This window comes from Sebastes umbrosus, chromosome 18, assembly GCF_015220745.1.
Source record: "Sebastes umbrosus isolate fSebUmb1 chromosome 18, fSebUmb1.pri, whole genome shotgun sequence".
Classification (NCBI taxonomy): Eukaryota; Metazoa; Chordata; class Actinopteri; order Perciformes; family Sebastidae; genus Sebastes; species Sebastes umbrosus.
The window spans coordinates 3,341,927-3,358,542 of NC_051286.1; the positions used below are offsets into that span (position 1 = coordinate 3,341,927).

Genomic DNA, 16,616 nt, shown 5'->3' on the forward strand with positions numbered 1-16,616 from the left:
TCTCACTAACAACTCGTCAAATACCGCCGCTTGGTCGGTGTCCCTCGGCATCGGAGACCGACGCACGGGGTACCCTTACTTTTGGACGGATCAGGTACGGCGTGTTAATATATGCTTTTTACATGCATAGTGTCCTTTCAAAATAAACTTCATTTTTACAGGAAGTAAGTTATAGACAACACAACCACTTAATTAGGGTTAGGAAACGATAATGATGACTCACGTGACTAATGGCTAACGGTACTAACGACAAACGTGACTAGCGACTCACGTGACTAGCTGTGGTCAAACTGACTGCACTGAAGTGAATGTGAAAACCTTCAACTTCCAGTCAGTTTTTTCACAATAAGAGCCTCACTATAATCAAAGAACGTATATTACCAAGAAGTGAAAGTCAATTGTTCGTTCCATTGCAACATCAGCGACCAGCAGCAGAGCTACGCTTCCGCCATTTTGGACTGAAAGTAAACAGTAAAACGTCCGCCTACACAGTGCCTTACAAAAATAAAACTAAATTATTTCTATTCTATTGTCATATTCTACCGTAATGGCCTGTGTTGAACAATAAAATATTATAAACATAATAAGCGTTTTCAATCCAAAATGGCGGCAGCGGCTATTATCAAAAAGACACTAGAGTTTCGTCTCTTTGCTTTGATACTCTTTGCTATGATCACTGAGGGCAGACTTTCACAATAAGAGTCTTGCTATGATCACTGAGGGCAGCCTTTCACAATAAGAGTCTTACAATGATCACTGAGGGCAGACTTTCACAATAAGAGTCTTACTATGACCACAGAGGGCAGACCTTCACAATAAGAGTCTAACTATGATCACTGAGGGCAGACTTTCACAATGAGAGTGTTACTATGATCACTGAGGGCAGACTTTCACAATGAGAGTGTTACTATGATCACTGAGGGCAGACTTTCACAATAAGAGTCTTACTATGATCACAGAGGGCAGACCTTCACAATAAGAGTCTAACTATGATCACTGAGGGCAGACTTTCACAATAAGAGTCTAACTATGATCACTGAGGGCAGACTTTCACAATAAGAGTCTTACTATGATCACAGAGAGCAGACTTTCACAATGACAGTTTGAGATATTACAACATAAAGATGGTTGTGGTTTCGTTGAGACAAACTTTAAGGAGTTTGTTTTTTGTTCCTGAAGCAGACAGTTTGGCGTCGAGATGACGTCATGGCGTCTACCTGCCAGGTTAACTCCCCTCGTGGATTCAGACAATGAATCATCCACGTCTCTCAACATCTGGACTGTTTCATGTTATTTTTATCCGCTGAAGAATTTAAAGAATCCATCACAACAGGTTTGTCAAATGAAGAAGAAGCAGAACACTCAAACCCATCAATCGCATCACAATCAGCCGGTTCCCTCCACCAACAGGCAATCTGATCAGATCAATAACACTGATTGGTGATAAATTGATTTATTGTGATTTCTGGAACATGCTTTGATTCTCTCTGATCTGACATTTATGTATTCACACGGCGGCAATGTTGAGCTCTGATGGAAACTAGTTACTTTAAACAGACAGATTTCACAGTTATTTAAAGTTTAAGTCTGTTGTAACAGAGTATTTAACTTTACGTCTATAATATAGACATTTTTAGCAAGTTTCTGTTATTTTTAAACTATATTTTAATGTCCAACACAAAAATAAAGTTACTGAAATAATAAATGTGTATCATGGCTGCATATTAAAGTCTAAACGTCCCTCTAAAGTATTGCCCAAAATGTTTAAATTTAAAACATTTAAATCATTTAAATGAATAAATAGGTTTAAAAAATTAAATTGTTAATAACTACATGTACTCAAAAATGCACTGCCATTTGAGAGGAATGTTAACATAGCATGCTAACATGTTGTACTAACTATTAGTTAACATAATATGATGCTAAATGTTAACATGATTGTACTTTAACACAATAAATGTTGGGATAATTGTTCACATGTTATCATGCTAAATGTTACAAGTTAGCATGTTAACACTTTTCAACCAAATGTGGAAATGATTTTTATCTAAATTTAGATTTTCCACCCCCAAATAACAGAATAATAAACCTCCACATCTACAGGATAAACTCTATCACTAAAGCACTCAGTTAGTGCGCTTACAGCTAGACAACATTATTGGTCTGGAAACAGGCGTGTTAGTTTTTTAGCGTGTAATCTATGAAAAGTTGAATATTTGAGCTTTAAGCCGTTTCCCGCCCTCAACGCTCAGAATGGCCGCCGTGTGGTTTGGGTCGGTGTTAGCGTGTTAACATACCCGCTAACCACTCCTCGGAGGGTTTAGCTAAATATCTGAACAGCAGAGACACTGACAGTCGACCTGAGACAGAGAAAACACAACGACCAAACATTTAGACCAGAAAACAAGACAAACATTTACATTAACTGAAGTGAAATGTTTAAAAGTGAATGTTTTATGTTAGCTGTGCTGCTGCAGAACAGCATGCAGTGTTACCCAACGCTTTACACATGTACACATGTTATCATGCTTAAGATATGTTGAAAACTAACAGTAAGCTCAGGAATGTTTGCAAACTCAAGCAAACATGTTTAACATATTAAGTGTGAGCATCAAAACATGGTAAATTGCTAAATGTTTGCATGCTAACGCTCAGAATGTTAACGTCAACGGTGTAAAATATATATTTATGTTTTAATCAATAACACATGGCCGACTGCTGAAGAAGAAATGAGACCAACAGATTTTGTATTCTACCAAACCCCCAGGAAGAGCGCCGGGCTGTGAAGCTAATTTTACATCGTGGCCAAACCGTGTAAATTACAACTTTTAACAGACGGATTTTACTGCTATTTAAACTCTATTTATTAATTCTCCAAGTCCATGAACAATATTTACAGCTTAAAAATGATCATGGTAACTTCCACATCACACAAACTCCACGTAAAGTTAACAGAGTTTAACTTCAATCAAATCATCCTGAAGACAAATTAACTTCAGATCATATTTTTATGTTGACTGTAGGTTTTGTCCTCCATCACTTCCACTGAAATCACTTCAGAAAGAGGTGAACAGGAGGAACGATGATAAATAATAACAAAAAGCTCCTTCAGTGAACATCTGGGTAAACATCTCTTCATGCACACATTTTTTAAATAACACAATCTTTGGACTTGGGGGGGTATCAAGTAATTTCAAGTCGAAAGGTTCAAGTCTAATAAAGTCACTGGTGTTAAAGTCCAAGTCAAAATGCCAAAGTCGAGTTTAAAGTCATTAAATTTGTGACTGGAGTCTGAGTCATGTGACTGGAGTCCACACCTGCTGGTACTTGGTACCGAGTTATTTTGGTCGATGCGTACCGATACGCCTCCCTACTCCTGACCTTGAGTAACAATAAAAAAAAAACGAATTATTAAAAGGCATACTTGCCAACCTTGAGTCCTAAAAAATAGGGAGGATTTGGAAAGCAAAGTATCAGAGAGTCGTTTCACAAACTTGTTTTGCTGCATTTTGGTAACTTCTCACTGACTTCTTCACTGCAACAGCATTTTTATGTTAAATACTTTTAAATCTCAGGAAAGAAAAATGTGTCCCTCTGGTGTGAATCTCTGGCATAATCTAATATTCATCAGCTTTATTAATCTTTTGCTCCTGCTTGAGTATTTCTTTCTCTTAGTATTCTCCATTTCTCTCTCCGTCTCTCACTCACTGAAGACACAACGTGACGACGCCACCACTGCGCTCTGAAACACGTTATTTCCATTAACTGACGCCGCGCTACGACGGATTTTCGGTGCATCGAGCAAAGCCCGACTTCGGGAGGTATGCGCTGAGATGTGTGTAGATGTGGTGTAGCTCTATTGCCATCCGGCTATGGCGAGCTGTTTTAACATTTAAAGGTCCCATATCGTGCTCATTTTCAGGTTCATACTTGTATTCTGTGTTTCTACTAGAACATGTTTACATGCTGTAATGTTGAAATAAAAACTTTATTTTTCTCATTCTGTCTGAAACGCTCTGTTTTAGTGCATTTCAACGGAATTGCAACAGAATTGCGGTGCTAGTTGCAACAGCTTGGGTACATGTTTACTTCCTGTCAGTTGATGTTATTTACATACACTGCAACAGGAAATAAACTGGGACATGTTTATGTTTAAAGACGTGTAATGGTCTAAATATTGTATATTTGTGACATCACAAATGTACAGAAATCCTAACGGCTTGTTTCAAACTCACAATTTCTAAATACGGGCTGTGTGTGTTTCTCCGTTTATTGAGCATTTTGATAGTTTAACAGTATTTATAAAGCACTTAAACCTGCTTTATAATATAAAAGACATGAAAATCTCACTTTTTCCAATATGGGACCTTTAATAGCTAAGCTTTACTATCCGGAATTAACATTAGAGATATCCACAATTATGTTTTGACTAATCAGAATTCTTATTCCAGTTATCTATAACATCATTCTGACTAGTTAAAACGACAGTTAGAGATATCTGTAATTCAGTTCTGACTGTCCTAAATAACAGTTACAGATATCTCAAACCTCATTATGACTAGTCAGAGTTGGTGTGCACGACGTTGCTCATCAAGCCTTCACATCTGAAAAAGCAAATTGCAAAATGATGTTGCAGATATCTCTAATGAATATCCTGTCTAGCTATTAAATATTAAAAAGGCTTGCCATACGATGCGCCTCTCTACCACTGACCTTGAGTAATAACAATAAAAAAAAACTCATTATAAAAAGGTGGCTATAAAAACAGCTAATGTATCTCATTGATCAGGTGTGACTACCTGTGATTTTCCCGTTCTGTCTATGTGGCCTGAATGCAGCGTTAACACAGATTTACATTTAGTGTGAAGAGTTCAGTGTCTCTGTGTCTGACTGAAGCAGCAGGAAACATAAACTCTGGTTCTCCTCCAGTCAAACCAGCGACCACGAGAGAGTCTGGGAGTGTTTGAATGAAAACAATTTCAAACTACACACACACACACACACATTGTGTCCGTTAGCTGTTTGGCTTCCTGCCAGTGTGAAGTCAGCGGGGCGTTCACTGACCCAGCAGGAAAGCAGTTTATGGACTCCAGCCACTCAAACGTGATACCATGAGAGCGCGTGGACCAGTCACAGCTGAGCGTTTACATTCAAACACACACGTGAACTTTGACCTCTGCTGCGAGATTACAGCGAGTTCTCCGTCCTCATGAACTCATAAAAACACCACAGTTAGTTTCATAACGTTACAGAAACACTGTAAATATAGAAGACGGTATAAAACAAAATATGTATATTCATTAAAAAGCTTAAAAGATATTCTTATAATGCAGCTTTACCACTGTTACAATGAGGCTAAAGAAATAAATGAAAACCTCCGCCGACGCTCTGCAGCGACTCACCGAACCAGCGGCGAACAAACACTGGTCTGAGCCGCCGCTCCTCTCCGACCCGCCTGAAGGAGATCTTCACCTCCTCCTCTGAACATGAACACCTCACCACAGCACCTCCTCCTCCTCCTCCTCCTCCGGCCAGACTCCTCCACATGCTCCTCTGATAGCCCATCAGCTCAGATATGATCCCTCAACACAGACTACACAACTTCTTCTCAGACGTTACAGAGAGAAGACTGAAAACATTGAGTTTTTCTGCAGCTTTAAAAGACACCTGAAGGCTCCACAGAGTGAAGTGACATACATGAACACACCTCCTTTAACTCCACAGACAAGAGGAGGGGGAGATAAAACTGGAGTAGAGGGAGGAAAAGGAGGGACAACACACAGAGGAGGAGTTATTAAAGGAAGGAGAGGAAACAGGAAAAGAACAGGAGGAGGAGGAAGAGGAGGAAGAGGAGGAAGCAGAGGAGGACAAGGAGGAGGAAGGAGAAGGAGGAGGAGGAGGAGGAGGAAGAGGAAGAAAATGAGGAGGAGGAGGAGAGTTCTTAAAGTTGTTATAAGGAAAGGTCATAAAAACATTAAAACCTCTGGAATATTTACACATCTCTAAATACTACAATGCCCATGAGCCTCAGCTGCTGCTGCTATGAAGAAGAGCCTGAATCAAGGCTTAAACACATCGCCATGGTTACTGAATTCATCCCAAACTGATCCAGAATCAGACGCCTGCAGCAGAGGATCTGAATACTGTATTCATCACATACACAACTAACATGTAGTCAAATGCACTTATAATAACATTAAATATAATAATGAAGCTCCTCAGGTTGTACTAATAGACTGCTGTTAAAAATCAGGATTATAGGACGGATACAAATATATAAATATGTGTAAAATGTACAAATGTCACAACTCCCATCATGCATGGTTCCCATCACAGCTGTGGTTTGATAAACAAGCTTTGATGTGAGATCCTGCAAAGCGCCGACCTTCAACTGACTCACTTCCTGTCTGACCTACAGGACGCTTTGAACTCTGCACCAACAGCGTGTGCACCACGACAGAGGAGGAGGAGAAGAAGAAGAAGGACAGAGGAGGAGAAGAAGAAGAAGAAGAAGACAGAGAAGCAGACGAAGATGATTACAAGTGGATGACAGAGAAGACGAAGAAGAAGAAGGACAGAGGAGAAGAAGAAAAAGAAGAAGAGATGACAGAGCAAAAGGAGAAGAAGAGATGATAGAGAAGAAGAAGAAGAAGAAAAGATGACAAAGAAGTAGAAGAAGGATAGAGGAGAAGAAGAAGAAGAAGAAGAAGAGTACTTTTAATGTAAATAAGGTGAAGTGAGTGAATAAAGTGAATAGAAAGCATCTAAATGGACCAGTAGAGCGTTTAGAGAGCGTTTAGAGAGAGTTTATCAAGCCGACCCTCCGACAGCAAATAAATCAGTCAATCTGAAAATAAGGACAGACGAGTTATTGTATCTGATAATAAATATTATTAATGTCTGTTTGAACTATAAGTATATAAATGAATCCAGTAAACTCAGACTGATGAAGCAGTGATCAGCTGATCTGAGGGGGGGGGGGTTTGTTTGTGTCTCAGAGCGTCTCAGAGGGGCGGAGTCATGAGGCAGCATAATGTTCTGACTGTTCTGAGACACAACGGAGCTCTATAACCACGACGTGTCATCAGGATGCAACGGGACTCATTCATGTTGGGACAGCTTTCATCGACGAGGGTGGACAAAAAAATAGAAACACCTCTGAAACATAAACATGTCCGCTGCTCTGTGATCCTCTCTGCGTTCAAACGGCAGATTTCTAATTGTAGTTCTGCATTGTGATCTCAGAAAATCCCCTGGGCAGAGGACACAGATTGATGGTTTTAATATTTCTCAGATGAAACACGTTGTTCTCTCCGCTGACCTCAGATCTGTTTCTCTGAGGTGACTCACGGCTACAGACAGGTAGAAACATTCCTGAAGAGACGCATCACTTCCTGTCTGACTGATGTGTTATCAGGTAAACAGACGTTCCTCCTCTCTGAGGGGGAGGGTTATCAGAGTTCCTGCGTGCCTCAAATGCCTCGCTGTTGGTAGGATTAACCCCTCGTTTCCCAGCGGCTCACGGACGTCACCTGACCAGGACGCCTTCAGTACACACACAGTCACTGAATCCACCAATCAGCTTGCTGGATCCTCAGGCCCACACTTCCTGTTGTTAAAGGGAACATTCTCCACCTTATATGTGGATGTCCAGTCAGTGTTGATGGTAAATGTTCAGAGCTGTTATATTGATTCAGATGAGTTCTGCTCGTGGGGAGGTGCCAGCTGTGCCTACATGTACCAGGATGCATTGCGCCGGTCATAACCTCAACACAAATGCAGCTTCGGCCTCTCTCCGCCGCATTTCTTCTTTTCTTTTTAATTTATAAGGGACATGTAATGTTTTACACTTCTGGTGAATATAATCCAATCAATCTTGTTTCCATATATGTATTTTGTATGTACAGTTCCCTTTGTTAACACTTTATTTTGAAAACCGGACATAGTCCCACGTGTATACTTCCTCTAACTTCTCCAAGTCCGTCGCTAGCTCTCCCGTCAGCTCCGTTATCATTATTTGACATTCATTCATTACAAGTCAAAACAAGTTTTGTTTATAAATTCTGAAAATAAAAACTAAATTGTTTTAATTTGAAATTATTGTGTAGTCATCAGAGTGAAGTGTGTGTGTGTGTGTGTGTGTGTGTGTTTCTAATCTGTAGTAATGAGGATTAGTTTAATCCAGCAGCACAGAGAGAGAAGAGAATCAGCAGAGATTACACTCATTACAACCAATCAGCTGCTCTCATCTCCAACACCAAACAGGATCATATTATGATGTTATGACTTCATATATAGGTATAATACATAGATATATGATAGATATAATATATAGATATTCCCCCCAAACAGAGCTGAAAGAGAGAGCATATGAATCATCAGGCATGCTAGACCAATATAGACCAGGATAGCACCACCATAAACCAGTATGCACCAGTATACACCAATATAGCCCAGTATACAACAGTATGCACCAGTATACACCATTATGCACTAGTATGCACCCGTACGCACCAGTATGCACCAGTATACACCAGTATGCACCAGTATACACCATTATGCACTAGTATGCACCAGTATGCACTAGTATACACCAGTATGCACCAGTATACCCCAGTATACACCCATACGCACCAGTATGCACCAGTATGCACCTGTATGCACCAATATGCACCAGTAAGCACCAGTATGCACCATTATGCACTAGCATGCACCAGTATGCACCCGTATGCACCAGTATGCACCAATATACAACAGTATGCAACAATATGCACCAGTATGCACCAGTATGTACCAGTTTACACCTGTATACACCCGTACACACGAGTATGCACCAGTATACACCCGTATACACCAGTATGCACCCGTATACACCCATATGCATCAGTATGCACCAGTATACACCCATATGCATCCGTATGCACAAGTATGCACCCTTATGCACCAGTGTACGACCGTATGCACCAATATACACCCGTATGCACCAGTATGCACCATGAGCACCAATATGCACCAATATACACCAGTATGCACAAATATGCAAAAATATACCCCAGTATACACCAGTATACACCAATATACACCAGTATGCACCAGTATGCACCAATATACACTAGTATGCACCAGTATGCACCAATATACCCCAGTATACACCAGTATGCACCAGTATGCACCAATATACACTAGTATGCACCAGTATGCACCAATATACCCCAGTATAAACCAGTATACACCAGTATACACCAGTATACATCAGTATGCACCAGTTTACACCAGTATCAACTCTGTTGTTGTTGTGGTAATGATGTCAGCAGAGTGACATCACCTCTCTTATATAACACAGCAAAAGTCAATTACATCTCTGACTCCAAATACTTCACTACCCATGAGCCTCGGGGGCCGTTGCTATGGAGATTCCTCCATCCGGAGCTGTGACATTAAGAACATTGTGTGACTCCGGATCAGCAGGGAGACCACCAACCAGACCCCTAACAAAAAACACTGAATTTAAGTTTACGGTCATCGTTTGCCGCTGTGTGTCTACCTCGCTGTATGAAGCCCTCTGATTGGTTGTTCTGCAGACATATTCAATTATTAATATTATTATTATATATTGTTTCTCCACACAAAGAAAGCAACACACTTCCATCACAGTTCTGCCTCACATCGATCAGACTACAAGTCCGACAGAAGAGACGGATCAATATCAACATCACTGCTAAAATGAGCTGAATCATGTCTCAGTTACAGTCAGCAGATCTTTGTCTCTGATAGTTTAGTTGTGATTAACATCACCAGCTGACTTTCTGCTCTAAGTAAAAACAAGATGTTAGTGTAGAAGCTCTAAAATCCCAACCTACCTTAAACAGAGCGTCTGCAGAGCAAAGAGACAGAAAGAAACGAGGGTCCGACTGGAACTGGGACTCATCAGGTCTGTTCAGGTCTGAGTCTGCTCAGGTCTGAGTGTGTTGTTGTCTACCTGCAGCTCTGAATGGAGGGGGGCGGGGCTTAATCCAATTAGCTTCAGTGTGAGTGGCAGAGGGAACAACGCGCCACCTGCTGGACTGGTCACTGGTTTGATGATGACAGTAATAGTTGGAGCTACATGTGTGTTGACTCAGTGACATCAGCTCCTCCTCATCCTCCTCCTCCTCCTCCTCCTCATCATCCTCATCACAGACAAACAATCCAGATCAAATATTGATGTATGAAGCGTGTCTGTCAACGCTGATATAACCCTGGTACTCTGCAGCTCACATTAAACTAAACATCTCTTCTCTCCTTCTACGACTTCTATCACGAACATGTTTCACATGAGAAACCCAGAAACACCACCAGAGATCAGCACTGACTGTAAATAGTAATACGTATTTATACTCAAGCCACAGGCTGTAACAACCAATCAACTATCACCATATCAATAACCATAAACCTCCTTAAAATGAGACAAATACTCATCAAAATACTCAGAATACAAAAGAAAAGATGTTTTATAAAAGATTAGAGGAGCGAGAGGCAAGAGGAATATTTATATCAACAAGAAGACGCAGCACAAGTCAGAAGCTTTGGGAAATATATATATATACACACAGTATATATATATATATATATATATTTATACTGTATATATATATATATATATATATATATATATATAGCCTTCCTATATATTAAACTTTTGTTGTTTTTAAATGTGCTCTATAATAAATATACTATTTACTATAACTATTTAGATAATTCAGATTTATTTGTCTTTAGTGATATCAAACTAGAAATATTTGGAATATGTCGACTGAGTGAAATAATCAACAGATTCATCGATGATGAAAATAATCATTACCTTTAAAATGGAAATTTATATATCTACGTTTCTGCTGAGGAAGATCATGAGATATGATCAAAAGCTCCGGAGCGGCTGCTGGTTGTAATAACTGAGACAGAGAGACAGGAAACAACAGTGTGACGTCACCGCTAACACAAAGTGTCTACAGCTCAGAGAGACAGATGCCTCTATTGTCCTCTGTGTTTCTGGTGTTATTGACGTGAGAGCTGCCGGTTCCCTCCACCACCGACATCACTCATCAACACAGACAACAACAAGGACTGATCTGTGACTAGCCGACGGCAGCACTACTACCAAGAGTGTAGGTTTTGGTTTATAGTATATTACAAACAAAGACACGTGTGTCATCAGCGTATAGACTGACTGAACAGTTTAATCAATGTGTCCCAATGACAATGTAAAAACGTTCTGTTGTTTTCAACAGGAGGAATTATAAAAACAACTGAAGTCTACGAGAATTCATGTGGTTGAAAGTTTATATATTCACCAAAATATTACAGAAAGAGAAATCACTAGTTATTCTGGTAGACTTTGGTGTGAAGTGAGGGCATCTCTGTGATCGATCTCAGAGAAGCAGTCTCTGTTACCACGACAACCAGAGTGATGTGTTCAAAGACAGTTTTAAAAATGTGTGTGAAACATGACGAAGAAGAGCTTCTTACCTTCATCCATGGGGACGTCAAGGGAGGAGCTGTGAGATCCTTCAGGCATCACACCGTCACCTTAACACACACACAGAGAGGTGACATGAGGACCTGAAGGAGGACATGTCTGTGGGCTGTATAGACCCTTTTTGTGTCGACGTCATGATGACGTCACGGTGTTAGCTGGAGGCAAAACAAAGGAAAGACTGGAGGCTAACACTAGCAGCCATTGTTAAAAATAAAACAAGCAAACACAACTTGCTAGCCAGCGTTAACTAAAGTGTTCAGAGAATTATTCTGCCTCCACTTAACGCTCCGCCCCCAAAACACCTCATCATGTTCATAGTTGTTGTAGACCTTTACCAAACATCATGATGTCTTATCAAGTCATTAATATTACAAATATCATAACTATCAAATTAAAGCTGTTTTAGTTCATCACTCTTGGCCATAGAGTTATCACTATTACCGGTTTGTTTAAAGTAGAAGTTTGGAGACATGTTTGAGACATGGGGCGTGGTCATGAAAGCCCTCTGGATGACGTATTACCGGTCTGGTGACCTGATGACCTCTACTCTCTGTCTCTTATTATGATCGAAACATAACGTCCATTTGTGTTATCCTCTGAGGCGTTCACTGACTGCAGATTTAAACGGTGAAGTTGACCTTCCAGAGCTGATTTATTAAAGTGTACAGATCTAATATCCATTCTCTAATAAAGATATGATATCTAGAGCAGCTGAATGTGCTGACGAAGCAGCTGCAGGGTCCCTGAACGCATCACTGCCTGATGACCTTCACCGTATAACACACAGTCAGAAAGCGTGCGTGTGTGTTTTATTCCTCTTCTTGTTCTCCGACTATAAAACGGTTAATGAGAAGTTTAAAAGCTGAACTGATGAGTCACTTTTCACTTTAACTTGGTGTTTCACTTCCTTTTGTTTCATCTGATCTGGTTTGGTTTATGAAGTTAGTTCTCTTTACTGGCTTCGGTTTCTGTTGACAGTCAGGTGATGACACCTGAGTCAGCTGTCTGACGGGGGATGATGGCAAAACAGAAACAACCCCCTCTGAGAGGACCGAAGAACCAGACCGACCGGACCGCCTCGCAGAGACAACAGGAAGTGATGTTTATCTCTGCAGCACAGACACACTCTGGTGTCTTACTAACGTCTCACTAATGTCTCACTAACGTCTCACTAATGTCTCATTAACTAATGTCTCACTAACGTCTCACTAATGTCTCATTAACTAATGTCTCACTAACGTCTCACTAATGTCTCATTAACTAATGTCTCATTAACTAATGTCTCATTAACTAATGTCTCACTAACGTCTCATTAACTTATGTCTCACTAATGTCTCACTAATGTCTCACTAACGTCTCATTAACTTATGTCTCACTAATGTCTCACTAACGTGTCATTAATGTCTCACAAACTAACGTCCCATCAACGTCTCACTAACGTCTCATTAACTAACGTCTCACTAAGGTCTCATTAACGTCCAACAAATGTCTCACTAACGTCTCATTAACTAACGTCTCACTAACATTTCATTAATATCTCATTAACTAATGTCTCACTAAGGTCCCACTAACGTCTCATTAACATCTCATTAACTAGCATCTCACTAGCATCTCACTAGTATCTCATTAACGTCTCACTAACGTCTCACTAGCATCTCACTAACGTCTCACTAGCATCTCACTAACGTCTCACTAACGTCTCATTAACCTGAGGTTCACGTGTCTGCTCAGGTGTGCTGCAGTGGAAGAGGCAGTATTAAGTTAATTAATACTCTCTTTTATGGCCTGTCCATTAGTTCGGGTCTGGTTGCCGTGGTAACCACAGGTGTGTTCTCCCTGAAGGTGTGAACGCCCAGGTGTCTGAGCATGCAGACTGTCAGAGCCCTGATCAGGTTATAGGGATCTGACCTGGTTACCATGGAAACACGTTAATGTACAACAGACACTTCCTCCTTTTATTATATAGTTAATTATTAATGTGATTACTGTATAAACATGTTTTTATTATGTTCCTGTTTTATGTTTATTTTATTGTTTAACTGCTCTGAACATGCAGCCAGATTTTTTTTTTTTTAATCTAGTTCAGCCTTTAAATTCTCATACGAATCTCCGTTTGGAAAAAGCTTAATTCAAAGCTCTTCTGCTTTTGGGAACAGGTACAAACATCACCAACACGTCTCCGTGGCTTTTCTGAATCTGTTAAATCCACTCTTCACTTCGGCGCTATAAACCTAAGCCAGCAGCTCTTAAATCTGATGAAAGCTCTGAAGAGTTCAGACTTGTCCCACCGTATCTCAGCGCTGGCTCGCTGGCTCGCTGCCGCTGCTAGGGCGTGTTTTGGTTGAGAAAGTTGAAATATACGAAACTCTCTTGTGTATCATATCAAAGCCGAATTAAAGATCAACTCAATGTTACTCCTAGGAAACATACTTTAAGATATAAGAAGTGAGTATTTCTTCAGAAAAGCACATAATCCTTAAATGTCAAGATTTCTTAACGGAGTTCTGAATGTGCATCAGCAACCCCACCTACAAGCTACTTTAACATGATGTGACTTTGTAAAACTATAATTTATGTTAAGTTAAAGTCGGTTCCCAGTAGAAGAAAACCCGACAGCATGGTTGGTTGAACTTTTTGGATGTTTTCCGTGTTTGCAGAGTAAACTGCAGCAGATCACACAGACACTTCCGTGTAGATCCTTCACACCTTTAAACATCTCTCACACTGGAAGTCTTCTAGAGAACAAACACGTTGATGTTAAACATGAACATTAACAGTGGAGTTTGGACTCACCTCTGTCAGCTTTAATTTAATAGAACTTGTGTTGGAGCTTCTGTCCGGTTCCATCAGTTCATCCAGTCTGAAGTCAGTCTGCAGCTGGAACTAGGGATGTGTCGGTTGCGTACGAGCCGGTTCAAAGAGCCGACTCAAAGAGCCGGTTCAAAGAGCCGACTCAAAGAGCCGGTTCAAAGAGCCGACTCTTTTAGGTGAACGCTAAGAGCCGGCTCCCGACCGAGAGCCGTTTTTTTTAGTTTTTTTTCTTTTCTTTTCTTTTTTTATTAATTCAAGACAGAATGACAGGATGATCTTCTCCGCGCCACGGGCACTCCATGCACTGACTGTGACTGAATGTTGTGTTAATGACGTCCGTACGACCAATCAGTAGTGATGGCGAGCTGAAGCTTCATGAAGCATTGAAGCTTTCCAGCAAATTGGTTCGGAAAAGGGTTAATTTCTCGAGGCTTCATGTGCTCAGGAAACCACCTGGTGGTCAAAGAGTGTAAAACAGGCAGATATGATCTTTACCATGTGATCTGTGATATACTGTATTTTGCGCCAGTAAAGGCTGTTGGGAATGACAATAAACAATGAAAAAAATATATATTACCATGTAATCCATTTATATCTATATAATATATAATATAATGTCTATTTTCTAGTAAGTATATTATGATTATATAACATACATGTATAATAAACTGTAATTGTTTTGTGAGTAATGCATCTTATGTGTGTAAACCAATCCTTTGGTCAATAATTGTATTGTAGTGTAGTGTAATATAATATAATAATGGCAGGAGGGGTAATATTAGTGTTCTGTGTCACTTCTGGAAAGTGGCATTGGTTTAACCAGTGAAGATCTGAACCACTTCCTGAACCAATCAGCGGTATGGCCAGGCAGCGAGGCTTTGGATGTCATCAATGACGTCATTGGTCTAAAATGATACAAGCCTCGATACGTGCATCGTGGAAAACTTCCTGGATTACTCGACACACGCTCCGAAGCCTCGGCACAACACGTAACATCACTACCAATCAGGTGATGACAGACAAGGATCATACCATCAAGCAGGGAGGGGCGGGGGTGCGCGGCGCGCTGACGGTCTACAGGTATAGAGCAGGAGGAAGAGGAGGAGAGAAAGAGAGAGAGGAGTGCGGTGCGCGAATAGCAGACAAGATGAGTGACAGTCGGAAACGAAGCAGCATGTAAAATGATGCTATTCTGGAAATTATAAGGTTTAGTATAATTATATTGAATAATTTAAGTTATATATGTGCACATATACTAATCATTAAGGTCAAAACTGCACTAAATTTGGCTGAATTATAAAAGGCAGAAGTCGTAAAACAAAGAGCCGTTTGGGAGCCGAAAGAGCCGGCTCTTCTTGGTGAGCTGAGCCAAAAGATCTGGATCACTAAAAAGAGCCGTAATTCCCATCACTAGCTGGAACATCAGCTCTCATTAGATCTGTCTGTCTGTCTGTCTGTCTGTCTGTCTGTCTGTCTGTCTGTCTGTCTGTCTGTCTGTCCGACCCTCTGCGCCTGCGCCTCATTTAACAGCATGACTGTAGAGGAGACACTGAAGGTTCCACTGAGAACCAGCAGAGGGTTCTCCAAGAACACCTTACAGACACCATCAGCTGCACTGCCTCATCCAGAACAAGTAGTAAAAATACTAATATCACAGAGTGTAATTACTCTGTTACAAGTTAAAATCCTGCAGTAAATGTACTAATACCACATAGTGGAAATACTCTGTGATATTGTAATTTCTTTGTTGTGTTTTGAGGTTTTACTTTGATGGAATTTATTGTATTTGTATTTATTTATTGTATAATTTTTGAAAATTACATTTGTTTATTTATTTAGTCCTCCTTTTTTAATATTTATTGTATTTGTATTTATTTATTGTATAATTTATTTAAAATTATATTTATTTATTCCCCCTTTTCAATATTTATTATATTTGTATTTATTTATTGTATCGTTTTCCAAAATTAAATTTATTTATTTATTTATTTATTCCCCCTTTTTAATATTCATTGTATTTGTATTTATTTATTGTATCATTTTTGAATATTATATTTGTTAATTTATACATTCCCCTTTCTAATATTTATTGTATTTGTATTTATTTATTGTATTATTGCACTAAATTACATTAATTGTAATTTAGTTTTGTTAATAAAGTTTTAACACATAAAAATACCAAAGAGGAAAATGTCATATTTAATGTGGTGATATCAGTGTGTGTAAATTATTTTTTCTATCTTGATGTTAAAAACATAAAATGTACTCAAGTCAAATTGTTATTATTTAA

At 39.7% G+C, this 16,616-nt stretch overlaps 1 protein-coding gene across 5 annotated transcripts in view; it reads right to left on the reverse strand.

The window, feature by feature from the left end:
* Positions 1-14,421, reverse strand: part of LOC119476536 (pleckstrin homology domain-containing family G member 3) — a 30,536-nt gene extending 16,115 nt beyond the window's left edge. For 2 of the 5 annotated variants that reach the window (XM_037749902.1, XM_037749900.1), the window contains exons 1-2: positions 5,403-5,690; positions 2,298-2,360 (exon numbers count right to left, since the gene is read on the reverse strand). In XM_037749902.1, the coding sequence (XP_037605830.1) occupies positions 2,298-2,360; positions 5,403-5,565 (226 nt within the window). In that variant the 5' untranslated portion in view covers positions 5,566-5,690. Of the gene's footprint in view, positions 1-2,297; positions 2,361-5,402; positions 5,691-11,505; positions 11,566-14,308 lie in introns of those variants that run through there. The other 3 variants (XM_037749903.1, XM_037749904.1, XM_037749901.1) reach the window with 3 other exon arrangements.
* Between the last annotated feature and the right edge of the window lie 2,195 nt (positions 14,422-16,616).